Source organism: Hypanus sabinus, chromosome 12 (genome assembly GCF_030144855.1).
Source record: "Hypanus sabinus isolate sHypSab1 chromosome 12, sHypSab1.hap1, whole genome shotgun sequence".
NCBI classification, from domain to species: Eukaryota; Metazoa; Chordata; class Chondrichthyes; order Myliobatiformes; family Dasyatidae; genus Hypanus; species Hypanus sabinus.
The window spans coordinates 101824034-101847548 of NC_082717.1; the positions used below are offsets into that span (position 1 = coordinate 101824034).

Genomic DNA, 23515 nt, shown 5'->3' on the forward strand with positions numbered 1-23515 from the left:
TAGCTGCTCAGAGCTGTAGTGGGACAGCAGAATGTTAACTTCCCGCCGTCATCTCCTCTCCAGCACAGTCCCGGATTGGGATGAGGTGGGGGAAGGGGCGGGGGAAATTCCACTCTAGTTCTGTTAATCTGAGGGCACTCAAAAGACCGAGGTGAGAGCCTCGGATTCTCCACAGCCAGAGCAGCTGGGCGGTTTGTGATCTGGTTACTCAGGGCTTCCGTGTGCTCCCAGTGCAAGGTTCTCGATACCAGCATGGGTAATCTTGTGCCAGAGATTCCCCAGGAGCCAGTGGGAATGTTGCAAATTTTGATCTCATCCTTTGTCCGCCTGCTAACCTCTTCCACAATAAAACTCCTGACTGAGAGTTTGGGGAATCCAGTGAACGGTGTGCCCTGAGTAGAACTAAGTATTCTGAGAGTGGGTCTGGTGGAGGACACTCTAATTAATGCTGGTTCACTTCTGGAAGTGTGTAGTGGGAGCTGTTGGCCAGCTCCCTTTTGGTCCGCTGTCAACTGCCAGCCTATTCTTGCACCAGCCAGCGTCTCAAGATGACAAGAGCTAGCAAGACTCAGCTTTCTGAGTGCACGCACAGTCTCAACCACCCACCTACACTACCGCTACGTTCCTCCCTACATTCCATAAGCACCCCCACACCTGGGGCAACTTAGGGCAGCTAGTTAATCCACGAGCAACACACGTGTTGCCTGAGGCTGATGCACCACTCAGCGATGGTCCCATCTCCCGGACGCACGTGGTAGTAGGTTCTCACGAGGCGGGTGTCTGGTCAATCCATGGGTATCCAATGGGAGGGGTGGGGGAGAACCCAATAGGTTTCATCCTGTTGCATTAGCACACTAACCCAGTTCCATGAGGTTTGGAGATAATTTATAGTTCATTCTTGGTTTTAGAGGAAGAGAAATGGAGCTTCAAAGAGAGTCAGTTGCCCCTGTTGTCAGTTGTCATAGAGTTTTTACTACTCAGAATGGGAGCTTTAGTCCACGATGCCTACATGGATTTGTTTGCCCAACTACACCAATCCAGTTGCCCACACTAGGGTCCACTGTGCCTTGAGGGAGAGCTGGGAGTGATTGAGGAGGCTCTACGGTACTAAATTGCTTGTTTCCTCAGCTGTAATTTGGATGCTGTGTCTTCTAGACCACATCTACAAGACTGAGGGAGATTCGATGGTGGTATACAAAGTTATGGAGTCATATACAGGGTAAATGCAAGCAGGCTTTTTCCACTGAGGTTGGGTGAATCCACAACTAGAGGTCAGATGTTAAGGGTGAAAGGTGAAACATTCAAGGGGAACATGAGGGGAACCTCTTCACCCAGAGGGTAGTGAGAGTGTGGAGCGACTGCCGGTGCAAGTGGTGGATTTGATTTCAATTTCAACGTTTAAGAGAAGTTTGGATAGGTACATGGATGGCTGGGGTATGGAGGGCCATGGTGCTGGTGCAAACCAATGGGACTAAGCAGTTTAAATGGTTTGGCATAGACTAGATGGGCTGAAGGGCCTGTTTCTGGGCAGTAGTTTTCCATGACTACGACATCTCATATTTCCTTATGAGATAGGAGACTATTCATCCCATCCAGCGTATCGGAACGATCCTTTTGTTTCCCATAACAAAAGATTCCCATTCCCTCCCCACTGCCCAGATTCTATCAGTTACCCATACCCCAGGGGCAACTGACAGTGGCCATTTTCTGAGCAAGCCATTATCTTTAGGCTGTGGAAGGGAACTGGGGGGTGGGGGGAGCCTGTGTGGTCATAGGGAGAATCTGTAAGTTCCATGCAGAGACAGCGTTCAGGGTCAGGGCTTAATCCTGATCTCTGGCGCAGTGAGGCAGGGGCCTCACCAGCTGCCTATCCCCCATGCTGCTACGTCCCACCCAAACTATGCATCTTAATGTGCAGCTGTCGCCAGGGAGAAACAGGTCCAGAGTTCTGTCTGAAATATTCCATATGGGATCCCGGCTGAAAGCCCTCCTGTCAATGATCCGGAGATTCTCTCGTCGCTCCAGCGTCTGAAAGTCAAGTTGTGCCAGATCCCGGGATGGCGAGTGATCTCTTCCCGGGACTCCAGTGGAAACTCAGCCCCCACTTTGTGGACACTGCCTGACAGACATTTCACGCTGGGGGCGGGGGGGGGGGGTCAAAGGTCTGGACTGAACCCAAGTATGTAGCTGGGGTCTTGAGGCACTCCATACCAGAAGCCAGCCTTCCCATGAAACCAGGCAGGTATCCTCTCCCCAGAACAGTACAACAGATGGCCAGGCTCATTGGCTAATGATGTTGTGCTGAATTAATTAAACCTGTAAATTAAATGCTGAATTTAACTCATCCTTTCTGCCTACACAATGCCCAGATCCCTCCATTTTCTGCACATTCACGTGTCTGTCTAGGAACTTCTTGAAAGCCTTTATTGCATTTGCCTCCAACTCCACCCCATCACTCTCTGCCCTGCACATCTCCTCTGAATTTACCAGCTCTCACCTAAAATGCATGCCCTCTGGTATTAAACATTTCATCCCTGGGGAGAAGATACTGGCTGTCTGCTCTACCTATGCCTCTGATAATTTTATAAAATTATAAAACTCTAAACTATCTCCCCTCATTCTCCATCGCAACAGGAGAAACAACCCAAGTTTATTTAACCCCTCCTTATAGCACAAACGTCTAATTCAGGCAGCATCCTGGTAAATCTCCTCTGTATCCCTTTCAAAGCCTCCATATCCTTCCTATAATGAGGTGACCAGAACTGAATTCAATACTCCATCGTGGCTCAATTGGAGTCTTATAAAGCAGCAACATAAATTCTCAACTCCAGAGCTCAGCTCCTCAACTAAGTATGCTTTACACCTTGTTTTTTAACCACACCATCAGCCAGTACAGCCACTTTCAGGGAGCCATGGACTTGATCGCAAGGTCACTCTGCGCATCAGCAACGTTAAAGGTCTTGCTATAAACTGTGTACTGTGCCTTCAAAGGTACATTTAATGTTAGAGAAATGTATACAATATACACCCTGAAATGCTTTTTCTTCGCAAACATCCACGAAAGCAGAGGAGTTCCCCAAAGAATGAACGACAAGTCAAATGTTAGAACCCCAAAGTCCCCCCCAGCTCCCCCCTCCCACACGTAAGCGGCAGCAAAGCAACGACCCCCTCCCCCACCAGCAAATAAACATCAACACCAACACTCAAGCACGCAACAAAGACACAGACTTGCGGTTACCCCAAAGACTACTCCGTCACCCGGTATTCGACATACCACCGGCTCTCTCTCTCTCCGTAATAGGGGAAAAAGAGGTGTCTCCGTTTCACAGCGAGAGGGGAGACATAACAAACAACTTGCTGATTTACGAAGTTAAAATTCCGTTCTGTCACTTTTTCCGAGCTCTGTGCCCAAAGATCTCGGGTCTCTGGGCACACAGCCAGAGATCTTCCGACTCCCACGACACACCGACCTCCTGCCCATCGTAAACAGTGCGTAGGCACTGAACAGGTCACGGAGTAACACAGGGTGCTGTATATTGAGACAGGCTCTTCGTAAACAGTACGTAGGCACTGAGCAGGTCACGGAGTAACACAGGGTGCTGTATATTGAGACAGGCTCTTCGTAAACAGTACGTAGGCACTGAGCAGGTCACGGAGTAACACAGGGTGCTGTATATTGAGACAGGCTCATCGTAAACAATGCGTAGGCACTGAACAGGTCAGGTAGTTTCTATGGACAGAGAAACATTTCAGGTCAGAGCTGAAAGTCAGGGTTTAAAAAACTGTGTTCAGCAGGAGAGAACGAGGGAAGGGACTGAGAAATATAAGCTATACTGCTTCCAGAGGGATCGAGTGACCTGTGGTGTCAGAGAGAGCGGGGAAGGCTGTTGAATAACAAAAGCTTTTGTCTGTAGGAGCTCAAGGAAGTCCGAAGTACCAGAGAGAGAGGACGGATCAGCGTCAGGTCTGATCAGGTCTATCACCGGCCTGTGCCAGGAAATTTGTCAACTTAGCAGCAGCAGTTCAATGACAATACAGAAAGAAAAAAATAAACAAATCAATTATTTAAGTATATACATGTATATTAAATAGTTAAATTAAAGATAGTTCAAAACAGTGAGCTATATATATTAAAAAAGTGAGGTAGTGTCCAAGGGTTCAATGTCCGTTTAGGAATCAGATAGCAGAGGGGAAGAAGCTGTTCCTGAATCACTGAGTGTGTGCCTTCAGGCTCCTGTACCTCCTCCCTGATGGCAGAGGGGAAGAAGCTGTTCCTGAATCACTGAGTGTGTGCCTTCAGGCTTCTGTATCTCCTACCTGATGGTAACAGTGAGAAGGGGGCATGTCCTGGGTGCTGGAGGTCCTTAGTGTTGGACGCTGCCTTTCTGAGATTTGTTTTCCTGGTTGACGGGTGATAACTGTTCCTGGACCTGGTGGTGTGGGACCTAAAGCTCCTGCACGTGGTTGTAGAGAGCAGAGAGCGTGGCCTGCCCGGGTGGCCCTTGATTTCTTCTGGCAGCACTCCTTCTAAATGTGCTCAGTGGTGGGGAGTGATTGCAGGAAACATGAGATACGAACGAGTAAAGCTAGAATTACTGAATGCACCATGCCCAGAAGGAAAATGAAGAACTGGCTATGACGGTTCTCGGTTGGACATGGTACATCAAGCAGTGGTAAGTCACGGCAACTGGACTTGCTGTGCTGTCTAGAAGACGTTTCACCACTCACCCCAGAAGTTTCTTCAGTTCTGATCCACGGTGGGTAGTTTTCTGGCTTGTAAACTCTGTGAGTTGTTTAAAGGCACAGCAATCCCATGATGGTCGTTAAGAGTCACAGAGGTAATGACAGGGTCATTGGTCTTATCTTTGCACGAACGGAGGTGTGGACTGTTGTGGAGATGCCGGAACTGCATTGTAAGTAGCTGATAGATGGTGTTAAAACCCACCCGGTCTGTTCAGGGATGGGTTTTCCAAATTGACAAAGATGGCTTCTTTAATCCCTCTTTCAAACCACCTGTCCTCCCTGTCCAAAATTGTCATCATCAAAGGAGTGTCCCTTGCCCTTTAGGTGTAGGTATACAGCCGAGTCTTGGCCTGAGGTGTTAGCCCGCCATGCTGGGCCATCTGTTTTGTCTCTCTGACATACAGATGTGTGCAGCATGGAATAGCATCTGCAATATTGCTCTGTTTACATTTGGCTGTAGGGTCCTTGGGGTGGATGACTTTCTATCTGAGTGTGTTTGTAGGTTTGAAAATCACAAGGATCTACACCAAATAAAAACCAAGGGACCCTAACAACATCTGAACGAACACTCGAATCACCAATGTCGAGAAAGCTACTGACCACGAGCTGGTAAATGAGATCAGTGTAGATAGGTACTTAATGGTCTGTTTTTGTCCTGTTCCTCTTTCCTGTTCCTGTTCCTCTTTCTGACTTTAAAATGAGTACAAGACTTGTTTAGCGGGGTGAGCGAAGGGAAGAGGTGAGCGGTTTGAATACCGAACTGTGGGCTGAGGGGTGAATGGGGTGAATCAAGTCCTCTCTCTCCCTCCTACCAGCCAATAATGGGCAGCATCATCTCGGCATGAGGCCCCAGCATCTCTCCTCTCCCTTCAGGTTTCCCTTTCAGTGGTTCTAAAGCACTATATCCTGCCATCGGGCAGGCTCTGGGGGTGGTCTCCGACAGGTATGTAGTACCAAGGCCTGACTGGTGGGCTGCTGAGTGCTGTGACCGGGGAACTGCAGGCATTGCCTGAGACGCTGGCACTCACTGGTGACAAGCACCCAGTTTACACACACCCTATAACAAATACCAGTTGGGAAAACATTCTGATTTAACCTCTCCACATTAGTCAGACACCATGGTCATGCAGGCTGCCATTTTCACTGTGGGAGGTCCCTCAAGAGAGTTGTTTTGGAGATTGATGAGCAGTCATTTTGAATGACATTTGAGTGTGATGAGATTATCCTAAACAATGTTGCATTCATCCAAACCAGCCGTTTGAGCGTAGGCCATCCTGATTCTGAATCACTGTAGCCAGGCAGGGAAAACAGTAAATACACATTCACAATAATCATCACTGTTCACTACAATAATGTGAATCTACGCTACTCTGCATAATCGCTCGAGTTTGCAGACAGGGTTGTTTAACCATGGCAACACTTTAAAAGTGATTTCTTTTTGACCTTAACTGGAGCCAATGTGTTTGATATATTTCAAAGGATTTAAAGTGCATTTATTATCGAAGTATGTATAAATTATACCTTCTTGAGGTTTGTCTGCTTACAGACAGTCACAATAGCAAACAGAGGGGTTGTTTGCCATCCTGAGGGAAATCAGAGTGGATAAATCCCCAGGGCCCTCAGACCCCACAGGAGGCAAGTGCAGAAATCATCCTTAGCAACAGGGGAGGTCCCAGAGGATTGGAGGACAGCCAATGTTCTGCAGTTTCAAAGAGGCTCTAAACATAAACCAAGAAATTATAGGCCGGTGAGTCTGGCATCAGTTGTGGGAAAGTTACTGGAAGGGACTCTAGAGGCATGAGATATACAAGTACTTGGATAGACATGGACTGATTAAGGATAGTCAGCTTGGCTTTGTGCATGGTAGGTCATGTCTAACTAATCTTAAAGAATTTTTCAAGGAAGCTGCCAGGAAAATGGATGAAGGCAAGGCAGTATATGTTGTCTACTTGGACTTTAGCAAGGTATTTGACAAGGTCCCACATTGGAGGTTGGTCTGGAAGGTTCAGTCGCTCGGCATTCAAGATGAGGTAGTAAATTGGATCAGACATTGGCTTTGTGGGAGAAGCCAGAGAGTGGTAGTAGATGGTTGCCTCTCTGACTGGAGGCCTGTGGAGTGCCATAGAGACTGGCTCTGGGTCCACTGTTGTTGGTCATCTATATCAATGATCTGGATGATAATGTGTTTAACTGGATCAGCAAACTGGATTTGCATATGACACCAAGATTGGGGGTGTAGTGGACAGTTATCACAGCTTGCAGAGACATCTGCATCATCTGGAAAAATGGGCTGAAAAATGGCAGGTGGTATTTAATGCAGACAAATGTGAAGAATTGCATTTCAGTAGGTCCGACCAGGGTAGGTCTTATACAGTGAATGGTTGGGCACTGGGGAGTGCGGTAGAGCAAAGGGATCTGGGAATATTCATTGAAAGTGGTGTCACAGGTTTTTAGGGTTGTAAGGAAAGTTTTTTGGCACGTTGGCCTTTATAAATCAATGGAGATGGGATGTTATGTTGAAATTGTATATGACATTGGTGAGGCCTAATTTGGAGTATTGAGTGCCATTTTGGTCACCTACCGACAGAAAGATGTAAATAAGGTTGAAAGAGTATAGAGAAAATTTACAAGGACTTTGCTGGGTCTGAAGGATCTGAGTTACGAGGAAAGATCGAATAGGTTAGGACTGTGCTGCTTAGAACATAGAAGATTGAGAGGAGATTTGATAGAGGTATACAAAATAATGAGGGGTTAAACAGGGTAAATGCAAGTAGGCTTTTTCCATTGAGGTTGGGTGGGACTACAACCAGACATTAAGGGTGAAAGGTGAAAAGTTTAAGGGGAACATGAGGGCAAACCTCTTCACTCGGAGGGTCAAGAGTGTGGAATGAGGTGCCAGCACAAGTGGTGCATGCGAGCTCGATTTCAATGTTTAAGAAAGGTTGAGATCAGCACCTAGAAGGTAGGGGTATGGGGGTCAGTGGGAGTAGGCAGTTTAAATGGTTAGTATGGACTAGGCAGGCTGAAGGGCCTGTTTCTGTGGTGTACTTCTCTATGACTCCATGACAAAGCAAGAAACCTGAAAGAAGCCAATTAAAAAAGACCAACACCCAATGCGAAGAAAAAGAGGGGAGAAAACACAAACCCATACAAACATCAGAAGCAAGCAACACCATTCCGAACCAAATTGAGTCCATAGACCCAAATCCAAGAGCAGCTGGAGTAGGCCCATAGCCTCGTTCCCAGTTCATCATAAAGCAGGGAAATTGCCACAAAGCTCGCAGACACAAAGTGCTGACCAGCCAGAGCAACCTCACAGCCTCGGTGCCACAGAGAGAGGTGTGAGCGGAATCGGCCCAACTCTTACCTCCAGTCCTGACACCCTGCCTTTCCAGTCTATCTGGGCTGTCGTTTAAATCACCCAAATGCCAGATCGTGCCACGCACTAGGACCCAGGTCCCAGGCCCCACCAGAGCATTATGCTCTGGGCCTAGTCCTCACTGTCCAGCCTGAAGTCATTCTCGACCTTTCCAAATTGGCTCAACATCCAACCTCGCTTGTGGTTTAGGTGGAGGGGCACCAAAACTTCTCCGCCTCGACTCTTCTCCAAATTGTTCACTCCAACTCCACCCTGACTCTGACACTGTCTTGAATACTTTATGCTCCGACTTTGCAACGCATCAGCACGGCTCATCCCTCAAGTCAGCTTCACCTTCACTCGCCTCTTCATTATTTGCAGTGATAGTTTACCACAATTTACCTCAGAAAAGGTGTTATTAATAATGTTTTTAGTCGAATCTCTTGCCTTTTGAAATACCAGTAAGCTGTCACCCAACTTCAGTAGCGCCATCTTAAACCGGGAGTAAAAAACTGAATTTATCAGGTTATTGAAAGAATCAAATATTTCATTTACTGAGCAGTTGGGGTCATGTGGATCAGATAAACTAGCCAGCTCAGAGAATTGTAGTTGGGTTGCAGCACCAAGAAATTGTTTTTTTAACAGTAATTCCTTTCATTGTCTTGGTTCCAGGATGGAAAGCATCAAAATCACACAAAAATAATAGTGGTATCTGACAGAGACATCAATTTAACCCCTTTGTCATTACTAAATCAAGTGTATTTCCATGCTGGGTAGGAACTAGGCTGTCCAGAAAGCTCATGAAATCAGTTGCTACAGAGTTAATCATTAATAATCATTAATATGATCATTGAATTCACCAGCACTGGCAATCCTGTCACAGTTGAATATAATGCCTCTACTTTAAATATACTCAATAACTTGGCCTTCACAGCCATCTGCAGCAATGAATTCACTACCCTCTGTCTAAAGAACTATCTTCTAATCTAAATGGATGTCCCTCTATTCTGAGGCTGTGCCCTCTGGTCCTAAACTCACCATGAGAAACATCCTTTCCACATCACCTCTATCTAGGTCTTTCACTATTCCATAGGTTTCAGTGAGATCTCCCCGCATTCTTCTAAACTCCAGCGAGTGCAGGTCCAGATGCATCAAAGACTCCTCATACATTAACCCTTTCATTCCTGGGATCATTCTCATGAGCCTTCTCTGGATCCTCTCCAATGCCAGCACATCTATTCTTAGACAAGGGACCCAAAACTGCTCACATACTCCAAGTGCAGTCTGACCAATACCTTAGAAAGCCTCAGCATCACATCCTTGCTTTATATACTAGTCCTCTCGAAATGAATGCTAACATTGCATTTACCTCCCGTACCACTAACTCAACCTGCAAGTTAACCTTAAGGGAAGCCTGCACAAAGCCTACCAAGTCCCTTTACGTCACAAATTTTTGAATTTTCTCTTCATGTAGAAAATAGTCTATGCCTTTATTTATTCTACCAAAGTGCATGACCATACACTTCCTTACTCTATATTTCAATAGACAATAGGTGCAGAAGTAGACCATTCGGCCCTTCGAGCCGACCATACCCCCGACACCTGGAATTTCCACCGAACTGCTAGTGTCCTCCACAGTGAAGACTGATGCAAAATACTTACTCAGTCCGTCCACTCTTTCCTTGTTCTCCTATTATTACCCCTTCAGCATTGTTTTCAGGAGGTCTGATATCCACTCCCACCTCTCTTTTAAACTTTTATGTACCTGAAGAAGGTTTTGGTATCCTCTTTAGTATTATTGGCTAGCTTACTTTTGTATTACATCTTTACCTTCTGAATGACTTTTTTAGTTGCCTTCTGCTGGTTTTTAAAAGCTTCTGAATTCTCTAACCTCCCACTAAATTTTGCTCTGTTATATGCTCTGTTTGGCTTTCATGTTGGCCCTTTGACCCTGCACCACCATTCTAAGATAATGGCTGATCAACTACTATAAATACCCGGTTCCTGCCTTGTCCCCATATCCCTTGATTCCCCTATCCATAAGATACCTATCTAGCTCCTTCTTGAAAGCATCCAGAGAATTGGCCTCCACTGCCTTCCGAGGCCGTGCATTCCAGACCCCCACAACTCTCTGGGAGAAGAAGTTTTTCATCTGACGCTTCCTTGCCCATTCTTCTAATCTGTCTGCAGACACCCCGCCTCTTCAACATACCCACACCGCCACCTATTTTCGTATCGTCAGCAAACTTGGCTATAAAGCTATCAATTCTGTCATCCAAATCATTCGTGTAACATGAAAAGAAGCATGTTCTTTTCAACATCAACTGCTGTGAAACACCACTAATCACCAGCAGACAACCCAAAAAGGCCTCCTTTATTCCCATTGTTTCCCTCCTGACAGTCAGCCAGTCTTCTATCCATGCTCAATACCATGAGCTCTTATCAGGTTTAGCAACCTCCTGTGTAGCACCTTGTCAAAGACCTTCTGAAAATCCAAGTACACAACATCAGCAGTTTCTCTATCTGTCCTGCCTGTTATTTCCTCAAAGAGTTCTAACAGATTTGTCAAGCATGATTTCCCCTTAAGTAAACTATGCTGATTTTGACCTATTTTATCACGTGCCTCTAGGTACCTCAGAACCTCATCCTTAATAATGGGCTCCAGCATCTTCCCAACCACTGAGCTCAGGCTATCAGGCCTTTTCTTTCTGCCTCTCTCCCTTAAATTGTGCAGTGACATTTGCAATTTTCCAGTCCTCTAAGGCATTCGGGAATCTAGGATTCTTAAAACATCATTCATACTGCCTCCACAATCTATTCAGCCTCCTCTTTCAGAACCCTGGGGTGTAGTCCATCCGGTCTAGGTGATTTATCTACCTTCAGATCTTTCATTCTCCTTAGTTATAGCAGCTACACTCACTTCTGCCCCCCGCCGCAACTCTCTTAATTGTCTGACATACTGCTAGTATCTTCCACAGTGAAGACCAATGAAAAATGCTTAATCAGTTCATCGACCGTTTCTTTGTCCCCCATTACTACAATTCCAGCAAATTTTCGCAGCTGTCCAATATCCATTCTCACCTATCATTTACTCTTTATATATCTGAAAAACTCTTAGTGTCCTCTTTTATATAATTGGCCATCTTACCATATTTCAACTTTTCCCTCCTTAAGCTTTTTCAGTTGCCTTATATTGGTTTTTAAAAGCTTCCCAATCCTCAAACTTCCAAGTCATGTTTGTTACATGGCTTCTCTTTTGCTTTGATGCTATTTTTAACTTCCCTTGTCAACCACAGTTGCATCATTAGAATACTTCTTCATTGTTGCAGTCTGTCTACGCTGCACGTTCCACCTTGCTCCCAGACACTCCAGCCTTTGCTGTTCTGCTGTCACCCCTGCTGGTGTCCCCTTCCAATCTGGCCGGCTTCTCTCTGAGTACTCTGTAACTTCCTTTACCTTAAGCTCACAGTCAAATCCAGTTCATGACACAACACCCAATCCAGAAGTTCCTTTTCCCTAGTGGGCTCAAGCTGCTTTAAAAAGCCATCTTGTAAGCATTCTACAAACTCCCTTTCTTGGAATCCAGCACCAGCCTGATTTTCTCAATCTGTCTGCATACTGCATATCGTAACATCCATGACTATTGTAACCTGTTTTACATGTCCTTTCTATCTCCCATTGTATTTGTACCCCACATCTGGGCTACTGTTCAGAGCCCTGCATATAACTCCCATAAGGGTCTTTTTACCCTTGCAGTTTCTTAGCTCTACCCACAAAGAATCCACATCTTCCAATCCTATGTCACCTCTTTCTAAGGATTTGATTTCATTTTTAACCAACAGGGCTTCCCACTCCTTCTGCCTACCTGCCTGTCCTTTTAATACAAGGTGTATCCTTGGATGTTGAGCAGCCAGCTATGATTTTCTTTCAGCCACGACCCAGCGATGCCCACAACGTCATATTGACCAATCTCTAACTGTGCTACAGTATCTATCCTTATTCCGAATACTGTGTGCATTCAAATAAAACACCTTCAGTCCTGTATTCATCACCCTTTTCGATTTTGGCCTCCTTTACACTTTAACTCATCCCACTGACTGCAATTTTGCCATATCATCTGCCTGTCCTTCCTCGCAGTCTCACTACACACTGCATCTAGTTGCATGCCAACTGCCCGATCATCAGCCCTATCACTCTGGTTCCCAGCCCCCCTGCCAAATCTGTTTAAACCAACAGTTCTAGCAAACCAGCCCTCAAGCATATTGGTCTCTACCCGGTTCTGGTGTGACCTGTCCTTATCGTGCAGGTCGTACCTTCCCCAGAAGAGATCCCAATGATCCAGAAATCTGAAACCCTGCCCCCTGCACCAATTCCTCAGCAATGCTTTCATCTGCCAAATCCTCCAATTTGTACCCTCAATGGTGAGGCAGAAATCCAGGAGTACTACCTTTCAGGTCCTACTTTTCACTTTCTGTCTAACTTCCTATATTTCTCTCTTCAGGACCGCCACCGTTATCCTCCCTATGCCATTGGTACCAATATGTACCACAACTTCTCGCTGTTCACCCTCCCCTCCCTATGGACCTGATCTGAGACATCCCCGACCCTGGCACCTGGGAGGCAATGTACCATCCGGGTGTCTCTTTCACTTCCGCAGAATCTCCTGTCTGTGGAATCTCTAATCACTATTGCACCTCTCTTCTGCCCCCTTCCCTTCAGAGCCATAGGACCCGACTCATTGCCAGAGACCCAGTTGCTATGGCTTCCCCCAGCAGTATTCCAAATATTGATTATTGAGGTGAGTGCACCCTTTCCCTTTCCCAAATGTCATCCATCCACCTGCCTCCTGCCCCTTAGGGGTGACTTCTTCCCTGTAGCTCCTCATTCTCCTGTACGAGCAGAAGGACAAAGTGGCTTCAAGCCGGTTTAAGCACACTCTGCACTTCTCATCCTCCGGGAACCACTGACCTTTTGTGTTCTTTTCCAATCTTCAGACTGTCGGAGGATGGTTATATAGACCCTGTGCATAGGCATTGCTTATGTTGTTTATTTGTCTTCACAGGCAAGGCTCCTTCCAGCGAAGTCCCTGCTGGGCTGTACCCACATATGGTCACCTCAGACGATGGTCAGATGATTCCTGTTGTACAGGCCTTTGCATACGGAAAGTACCTTGGACATCTGAAGCTGACTTTCAACCAGGATGGTGTGGTGACCAAGGCAGAAGGAAACCCGATACTGTTGGACAGCAGCATTCCTGAGGGTAACGAGCATCTGCACCCTCAACTACTTGAGTAGCCAGAACCTCCGGCACCCTTGGCCCACTCTCCCCAGGCTCCTGGTGAAGGCACAGGCCAGAACTCAGCCTCCGCCCACTCTCCCCAGGCACCCTCATGGAGACACAGGCCAGAACTCAGCCTCCGCCCACTCTCCCCAGGCTCCTGGTGAAGGCACAGGCCAGAACTCAGCCTGTGCCCACTCTCCCCAGGCTCCTGGTGAAGGCACAGGCCAGAAATCAGCCTCCGCCCACTCTCCCCAGGCACCCTCATGGAGGCACAGGCCAGAACTCAGCCACCGCCCACTCTCCCCAGGCTCCTGGTGAAGGCACAGGCCAGAACTCAGCCTCCGCCCACTCTCCCCAGGCTCCTGGTGAAGGCACAGGCCAGAACTCAGCCTGTGCCCACTCTCCCCAGGCTCCCTCATGGAGACACAGGCCAGAAATCAACCTTGGCCCACTCTCCCCAGGCTCCTGGTGAAGGCACAGGCCAGAACTCAGCCTCCGCCCACTCTCCCCAGGCTCCAGGTGAAGGCACAGGCCAGAACTCAGCCTCCGCCCACTCTCCCCAGGCACCTGGTGAAGGCACAGGCCAGAACTCAGCCTCCGCCCACTCTCCCCAGGCACCCTCATGGAGACACAGGCCAGAAATCACCCTTGGCCCACTCTCCCCAGGCTCCTGGTGAAGGCACAGGCCAGAACTCACCCTCCGTCCACTCTCCCCAGGCTCCTGGTGAAGGCACAGACCAGAACTCAGCCTCTGCCCACTCTCCCCAGGCTCCCTCATGGAGGCACAGGCCAGAAATCACCGCCCACTCTCCCCAGGCTCCTGGTGAAGGCACAGGCCAGAACTCAGCCTCCGCCCACTCTCCCCAGGCTCCTGGTGAAGGCACAGGCCAGAACTCAGCCTCCGCCCTCTCTCCCCAGGCTCCAGGTGAAGGCACAGGCCAGAACTCAGCCTCCGCCCTCTCTCCCCAGGCTCCCTCATGGAGACACAGGTCAGAAATCACCCTTGGCCCACTCTCCCCAGGCTCCCTCATGGAGACACAGGCCAGAAATCACCCTCCGCCCACTCTCCCCAGGCTCCTGGTGAAGGCACAGGCCAGAAATCAGCCTCCGCCCACTCTCCCCAGGCTCCGTCATGGAGGCACAGGCCAGAAATCACCCTCCGCCCACTCTCCCCAGGCTCCTGGTGAAGGCACAGGCCAGAACTCTGCCTCCGCCCACTCTCCCCAGGCTCCCTCATGGAGGTACAGGCCAGAACTCAGCCTCCGCCCACTCTCCCCAGGCACCCTCATGGAGGCACAGGCCAGAAATCACCCTCCGCCCACTCTCCCCAGGCTCCAGGTGAAGGCACAGGCCAGAAATCAACCTCCACCCACTCTCCCCAGGCTCCCTCATGGAGGCACAGGCCAGAACTCAGCCTCCGCCCACTCTCCCCAGGCTCCTGGTGAAGGCACAGGCCAGAACTCAGCCTCCGCCCACTCTCCCCAGGCTCCTGGTGAAGGCACAGGCCAGAACTCAGCCTCCGCCCTCTCTCCCCAGGCTCCTGGTGAAGGCACAGGCCAGAACTCAGCCTCTGCCCACTCTCCCCAGGCATCCCCATGGAGACACAGGCTAGAAATCACCCTTGGCCCACTCTCCCCAGGCTCCTGGTGAAGGCACAGGCCAGAACTGAGCCTCCGCCCACTCTACCCAGCTCCATCATGGAGACACAGGCCAGAAATCACCCTTGGCCCACTCTCCCCAGGCTCCTGGTGAAGGCACAGGCCAGAACTCAGCCTCCGCCCACTCTCCCCAGGCTCCTGGTGAAGGCACAGGCCAGAACTCAGCCTCTGCCCACTCTCCCCAGGCTCCCTCATGGAGGTATAGGCCAGCAATCACCCTCCACCCTCTCTCCCCAGGCTCCCTCATGGAGACACAGGCCAGAAATCACCCTCCACCCTCTCTCCCCAGGCTCCTGGTGAAGGCACAGGCCAGAACTCAGCCTGTGCCCACTCTCCCCAGGCTCCTGGTGAAGGCACAGGCCAGAACTCAGCCTGTGCCCACTCTCCCCAGGCTCCCTCATGGAGACACAGGCCAGAAATCAACCTTGGCCCACTCTCCCCAGGCTCCTGGTGAAGGCACAGGCCAGAACTCAGCCTCCGCCCACTCTCCCCAGGCACCTGGTGAAGGCACAGGCCAGAACTCAGCCTCCGCCCACTCTCCCCAGGCACCCTCATGGAGACACAGGCCAGAAATCACCCTTGGCCCACTCTCCCCAGGCTCCTGGTGAAGGCACAGGCCAGAACTCACCCTCCATCCACTCTCCCCAGGCTCCTGGTGAAGGCACAGACCAGAACTCAGCCTCCGCCCTCTCTCCCCAGACTCCCTCATGGAGGCACAGGCCAGAAATCACCGCCCACTCTCCCCAGGCTCCTGGTGAAGGCACAGGCCAGAACTCAGCCTCCGCCCACTCTCCCCAGGCTCCTGGTGAAGGCACAGGCCAGAACTCAGCCTCCGCCCTCTCTCCCCAGGCTCCAGGTGAAGGCACAGGCCAGAACTCAGCCTCCGCCCTCTCTCCCCAGGCTCCCTCATGGAGACACAGGTCAGAAATCACCCTTGGCCCACTCTCCCCAGGCTCCCTCATGGAGACACAGGCCAGAAATCACCCTCCGCCAATCTCCCCAGGCTCCTGGTGAAGGCACAGGCCAGAAATCAGCCTCCGCCCACTCTCCCCAGGCTCCGTCATGGAGGCACAGGCCAGAAATCAACCTCCGCCCACTCTCCCCAGGCTCCCTCATGGAGGCACAGGCCAGAACTCAGCCTCCGCCCACTCTCCCCAGGCTCCTGGTGAAGGCACAGGCCAGAACTCAGCCTCCGCCCACTCTCCCCAGGCTCCTGGTGAAGGCACAGGCCAGAACTCAGCCTCCGCCCTCTCTCCCCAGGCTCCTGGTGAAGGCACAGGCCAGAACTCAGCCTCTGCCCACTCTCCCCAGGCATCCTCATGGAGACACAGGCCAGAAATCACCCTTGGCCCACTCTCCCCAGGCTCCTGGTGAAGGCACAGGCCAGAACTGAGCCTCCGCCCACTCTACCCAGCTCCATCATGGAGACACAGGCCAGAAATCACCCTTGGCCCACTCTCCCCAGGCTCCTGGTGAAGGCACAGGCCAGAACTCAGCCTCCGCCCACTCTCCCCAGGCTCCTGGTGAAGGCACAGGCCAGAACTCAGCCTCCGCCCTCTCTCCCCAGGCTCCTGGTGAAGGCACAGGCCAGAACTCAGCCTCTGCCCACTCTCCCCAGGCATCCTCATGGAGACACAGGCCAGAAATCACCCTTGGCCCACTCTCCCCAGGCTCCTGGTGAAGGCACAGGCCAGAACTGAGCCTCCGCCCACTCTACCCAGCTCCATCATGGAGACACAGGCCAGAAATCACCCTTGGCCCACTCTCCCCAGGCTCCTGGTGAAGGCACAGGCCAGAACTCAGCCTCCGCCCACTCTCCCCAGGCTCCTGGTGAAGGCACAGGCCAGAACTCAGCCTCTGCCCACTCTCCCCAGGCTCCCTCATGGAGGTATAGGCCAGCAATCACCCTCCACCCTCTCTCCCCAGGCTCCCTCATGGAGACACAGGCCAGAAATCACCCTCCACCCTCTCTCCCCAGGCTCCTGGTGAAGGCACAGGCCAGAACTCAGCCTCCGCCCACTCTCCCCAGGCTCCTGGTGAAGGCACAGGCCAGAACTCAGCCTCCGCCCTCTCTCCCCAGGCTCCAGGTGAAGGCACAGGCCAGAACTCAGCCTCCGCCCTCTCTCCCCAGGCTCCCTCATGGAGACACAGGTCAGAAATCACCCTTGGCCCACTCTCCCCAGGCTCCCTCATGGAGACACAGGCCAGAAATCACCCTCCGCCCACTCTCCCCAGGCTCCTGGTGAAGGCACAGGCCAGAAATCAGCCTCCGCCCACTCTCCCCAGGCTCCGTCATGGAGGCACAGGCCAGAAATCACCCTCCGCCCACTCTCCCCAGGCTCCTGGTGAAGGCACAGGCCAGAACTCTGCCTCCGCCCACTCTCCCCAGGCTCCCTCATGGAGGTACAGGCCAGAACTCAGCCTCCGCCCACTCTCCCCAGGCACCCTCATGGAGGCACAGGCCAGAAATCACCCTCCGCCCACTCTCCCCAGGCTCCAGGTGAAGGCACAGGCCAGAAATCAACCTCCGCCCACTCTCCCCAGGCTCCCTCATGGAGGCACAGGCCAGAACTCAGCCTCCGCCCACTCTCCCCAGGCTCCTGGTGAAGGCACAGGCCAGAACTCAGCCTCCGCCCACTCTCCCCAGGCTCCTGGTGAAGGCACAGGCCAGAACTCAGCCTCCTCCCTCTCTCCCCAGGCTCCTGGTGAAGGCACAGGCCAGAACTCAGCCTCTGCCCACTCTCCCCAGGCATCCTCATGGAGACACAGGCCAGAAATCACCCTTGGCCCACTCTCCCCAGGCTCCTGGTGAAGGCACAGGCCAGAACTGAGCCTCCGCCCACTCTACCCAGCTCCATCATGGAGACACAGGCCAGAAATCACCCTTGGCCCACTCTCCCCAGGCTCCTGGTGAAGGCACAGGCCAGAACTCAGCCTCCGCCCACTCTCCCCGGGCTCCCTCATGGAGGTACAGGCCAGAAATCACCCTCCACCCTCTCTCCCCAGGCTCCCTCATGGAGACACAGGCCAGAAATCGCCCTCCACCCTCTCTCCCCAGGCTCCTGGTGAAGGCACAGGCCAGAACTCAGCCTCCGCCCTCTCTCCCCGGGCTCCCTCATGGAGGTACAGGCCAGAAATCACCCTCCGCCCTCTCTCCCCAGGCTCCTGGTGAAGGCACAGGCCAGAACTCAGCCTCCGCCCACTCTCCCCAGGCTCCCTCATGGAAGTACAGGCCAGAAATCACCCTCCGCCCTCTCTCCCCAGGCTCCTGGTGAAGGCACAGGCCAGAACTCAGCCTCTGCCCACTCTCCCCAGGCTCCCTCATGGAGGTACAGGCCAGAAATCACCCTCCGCCCTCTCTCCCCAGGCTCCTGGTGAAGGCACAGGCCAGAACTCAGCCTCCACCCTCTCTCCCCGGGCTCCCTCATGGAGGTATAGGCCAGAACTCAGCCTCTGCCCAGTCTCCCCGGGCTCCCTCATGGAGGTATAGGCCAGAAATCACCCTCCGCCCACTCTCCCCAGGCTCCCTCATGGAGTTATAGGCCAGAAATCACCCTCCGCCCTCTCTCCCCAGGCTCCTGGTGAAGGCACAGGCCAGAAGTCACCCTCCGCCCACTCTCCCCAAGCTCCAGGTGAAGGCACAGGCCAGAAATCACCCTTTGCCCACTCTCCCCAGGCTCCCTCATGGAGGCACAGGTCAGAAATCACCCTCCGTCCCCTCTCCCGAGGCACAGGCCAGAAATCACCCTCCGCCCACTCTCCCCAGGCTCCCTCATGGAGTTATAGGCCAGAAATCACCCTCCGCCCTCTCTCCCCAGGCTCCTGGTGAAGGCACAGGCCAGAAGTCACCCTCCGCCCACTCTCCCCAAGCTCCAGGTGAAGGCACAGGCCAGAAATCACCCTCCGCCCACTCTCCCCAGGCTCCCTCATGGAGGCACAGGTCAGAAATCACCCTCCGTCCCCTCTCCCGAGGCACAGGCCAGAAATCACCCTCTGCCCACTCTCCCCAGGCTCCTGGTGAAGGCACAGACCAGAACAGCCTCCGCCCACTCTCCCCAGGCTCCCTCATGGAGGTACAGGCCAGAAATCACCCTCCGCTCACTCTCCCCAGGCTCCCTCATGGAGGTACAGGCCAGGGCTGGAGAGCTCTCTGCCTGATGCTGTGGAGGCGGCAGAGTCGTGATTTCATGAGCCCAGCACAGATCAATTTGCCTCCATCATTCCCCAGCTGGACCTGGCTTGTCAGGCAGTGGGGACCCGGGTGCAGGCTGGGACTGGGAGTTTGGACCGTGGGGGTGAATCTAATCATCAATGTTCCCGTGTGATCTGATCAGGAGGTGGGCAAGTCTGTGGGAGAGAGACTACCCAACTCCTCTCCATTCCCTGCTGACTATTGGCCGTGGAAACATGGTTACATTCAATACTTATATGGCATAAGGATTGACATGAGGGAGGAACATAGAACACAGAACAGTACACCATGATGTTGTGTCAAGCTAATTAAACGAGCAAGAAGATGCCAAACTGAAGTAACCTATTCCGCTTGCACAATGTCCATATTCTCTTTCCCTTGCACTTTAGTGTGTCTATGTGTCAGCGTCTCTTGTCAGCTACCACCAGCTGCCTTGGCAGCACATTACCAGGTACCTGTCACTCTGTGGGGTAAAAAAACCTGCCCAGCAAACATCCCTTAGGTTTACCCCTTCTCCCCTTAAATGCATAGCCTCTAGCGCTAGTCTTTTTGACCTGGGAGAAAAGGCCAGTGTCTACTCTATCTGTGCCTCTCGTAATCTTATAACCTATCTGAAGGAGTAGACTATTCAACCTATCGTGCTTCTTCAGCCTTCGTTTTCCTTTTAATTCAGTTTAAATCTAGGTCCTGCCCCAACTGTCTTGAACACCACCTTGTTACCGGGCTTCAATGGAATCTGTCAGCCAGAGAATTCCAGCTGGGCGAAGAAGGCCCTCAGCCCTATCCTGGATGCTTGACTCCTGATTTTGTGAACCCCTGGCTCCAGACACCTCGACCAGGGTATACATTATCCCTGTATGTAGCCTGCCCAACTTGACCAGAGCTTAACGTACACGACGCTGGAAGAACTCAGCAGGTCAGGCAGCATCTGTGAGAAAAGAGTAGCCAACGTTTCTGGCCGAGACCCTTCATCAGGAATGGGGAGGGGGCTGAGACCGAAACATTGGCTACTCTTTTCTCACGGATGCTGCCTGACCTGCTGAGTTCTTCCAGCGTTGTGTACGTATTCTTTGATCCACAGCATCTGCAGTTGTATTTTGTGTTTTGACCAGAGTTTTGTTTACCTCATTGAGGTTGTCACTCATTCTTCTAAAGTTGGAACAAGTCAGTCTGTTTAACTCTGTGCCATCCTGTCTGCTGAAACGTCATGGTTGACTTGGTTGAACAATATGTTGCAACTATATCCTTCCTTGAATAGCAAGGAAGTGTGCAATATTTCAGACGTGGTGTTGACAGATTCCTGTGAAAATGAAGCAAGATTGTCTTGTCTTTGAATTCTTTTGCAATATTTTCCAGTGGAATGTTTGTTTCTTTAATTATGCACTGAACTACATGTTGAGTTCAATTAAACCTCGTTACAACTGTACAAGCCTCATTTGGAGAAACTGTGTAAATGGAAGAGATTGTGCAGATGCTAGGGTTCTTGAGGAATACTGACAGGATGCTGAAGGATTTCAGCAGATCAGGCAACATCGAGAGAGGGATCTTTGGGGCCGAGAACCTTCATCAGGACTGGAAGGAAGGGGAAGACACCAGAATAAGAAGATGGGGAGAGGGGAAAAAGGACAAGCTAGCAGCTGATAGGTGGGGGGAGGGGTGATGAAGTCAGAAGCTGAAGGGTAATAGATGGAAGTTGTGAAGGGCTAAAGGAGAAGGAGGCAGATAGGAGAGGGCACTGGACTATGGAAGAGATCATATACTATCTGCTTAGTCTCCAAACTGATGGCATGAACCACGATTTCTCTAACTTACACTAGTTTCTCCCCTCTTCTCTCTTTTCTCATTCCCCACTCTGGCTCCCCTCTTGCCCCCTCTTTTCTCATAACTAGATCACCACCTCTGGTCACCATCCTCCTTCCCTTTCTTCCATGGCCTGCTCTCCTCTCCTATCAGATAACTTGTTAGGTGTTAGAGGCCGATACATGAGGGGCATTTAAAAAGCTATTTGATAGCCACAAGGATGATAGAAAAATGGAGGGCTATGTCGGACTGCAGGTTTAGATCGATAAAGGCTGGCACCACTTTGTGGGCCGAAGGGTAATGTTCTATATTGCCGTTTACCCTGTGCTGGAGGCAGGGCCTGAGGAAAGGGGAGGGACTTGCTGGTGCATACACTAGTGTTGCTGAATCAATACTTCTCTTCAGATAAGGAGATTCTGGCCGACGTTGACAGTTGGAAAAAAGCCCTGGCCAATTTTGGAAAGGAATACATTGGACGGACTTTGGTCTACCTGGACGGAACTACTAAGTCTTGTCGGAATCAGGAATGCAACATGGGGAATTTGATCTGTGATGCTATGGTGAGCAACATGAGATGGTCAGTGAGCACTTCCTCCCCTGACTGGAATGTCATCTATCACCTGTCCTGCAGAGGACTGCCCGCCCCCACCTGTCCCAATGGTCAAGCATCCCCATCCCATCCTCCTCCTGACGCAGAGGGGCCCGTTGACCTCTGAGAGATGGAAGGTTACTGCTGACACGGGCACCGTGTCCCGTGTGCACAGAGCCCACGGCCAGCTTGGAGCGTTCACTGCGAACAGCCAGTCGCACCCACCAGATGAGAGTGGTGGGCTGGTCAGCAGGAAGTGTCCCCTCTCGCACAGCTGGGGCCAGAACTCCACCTCCAACCTCCCTTCACAAAAACACTGCACCAGCCACGTGCTAAGTGCTACTCCCGTTACGCATGGAGGGAAACTTGCAGAGCTGGTGCCTGGAATGGTGGGTCCATGACTGAATAGTGTATCATGGTCCATCCCAAGAATCAACTTGTGACTACTTCACCTTCCATCCAGCACAGAGACGGGCCTTGTACCCACTGAGTCTTCTTTACTCTCACCATCAACTTCCCCCAGACTCCCACTCTCACTGACACACTCTCTGTCTGTGGCTACCTGAAGGGAGAGCAGAGGCGGTAACAGAACCTCCTCCATCAGCTGGTTTCCTCAAACCGCACCGACACCTCTACTGCCTCAGAAGCTGAAGCATGACCTTGCCGACCCTCACCCTCACCCTCACCGGATACACCACAGAAGGCATCCTATCTGGTTGTCTCGCGGCTTGCTACAGCCAAGCTTCATCAGGGCCTGCAAGAAACTGCAGAGAGCTGAGGATGTCACAATATCCAGCCTCCCTTCCAGAGACTGCCCTACACTTCTCACCGTCTCGGTAAAGCAGCCAGGATAATCAAAGACCCTATCCATTCCAGATATCCTCTCTTCACCCACCCCTTCCCATCAGGCAGAAGATACAAAATCTTGAAAGCAAATACTACCATGTTCAAGGACAGTTTCTACCCCACAGTTTAACAGGCTTCCTGTATGTTAAAAATGAACCCCTGACCCCACAATCTGTCTCATCGTATCTTTGGACCACACTGTCTGCTCACTCTGCAAGTTTTATTTAACTATAATGCTCTATGCTATATCCCCTCGTTGTTTTTTCTGTTATACAACCTCAGTACACAGATGAGGTGAGTTAAGCCGCACAGGTGATCTGCAAACCAACATACATGTGACAATAAAAAAACAATTACTTGGCAAACTACGGTATTTGCCCCACGGAACTTTAACTTTCATTTATCAAGTGAACTGATAGTCAATCTGTGCTCCCCTTCCTCCCTGATCCTCTCCTCCCTCTCTCTACTCTCCCTTTCCCCATATCCTTCCTTTACTTTTCCCCTCTCCCTCTGGCCTTCCTTCCTCTCCAACCTCTCCATTACCTCCCCTCCTCTCATACTCCTCCCTTGTCCTATTCTCACTCTGCCTTTCCTTCCTTTCCACACCTTCACCCCCTCTCCTATCAACCTCCCACCCCTCCACCTCCTCCCTGATCTCCCTCCCACCCCTCCTCCGTCTCCTCCCCTATCTCCCTCCCACCCCTCTGTCTCCTCCCCATCTCCCTCCCACCCCTCCACCTCATCCTTTATCATTCTCACACCCCTCCATCTCCCCCTGTATCTCAATCCCTCTCCTCTCTCCCTTCTCCTGGTCCTCACCTCCATCAGCACACGCTGACTACCACTGTGATTTCAGATCCGCGAGAGTGTCCGAAAACCAGATGAAAAGTTTTGGAGCCACGTTTCCATTTGTATGACACAAGGTGGAGGCATCCGGGCACCCATTAATGAACAATCCGACAATGGTATGTACAAGGCCAAAACACCAGAGACGTTTTATCAATGATGAATGATACTACCCTTGCTTAGAAATTATTGCCGCTAGAAA

The 23515-nt window shown here is 51.2% G+C and overlaps 1 protein-coding gene across 1 annotated transcript in view; it reads left to right on the plus strand.

Moving 5' to 3' along the window:
* The window catches only part of nt5e (5'-nucleotidase, ecto (CD73)), an 81147-nt gene that overhangs the window by 37888 nt on the left and 19744 nt on the right, over positions 1-23515 (plus strand). Inside the window, exons 4-6 of the mRNA XM_059986584.1 lie at positions 13164-13361; positions 21438-21592; positions 23324-23432. Of these exons, the coding sequence (XP_059842567.1) occupies positions 13164-13361; positions 21438-21592; positions 23324-23432 (462 nt within the window). The remainder of the gene's footprint in view (positions 1-13163; positions 13362-21437; positions 21593-23323; positions 23433-23515) is intronic.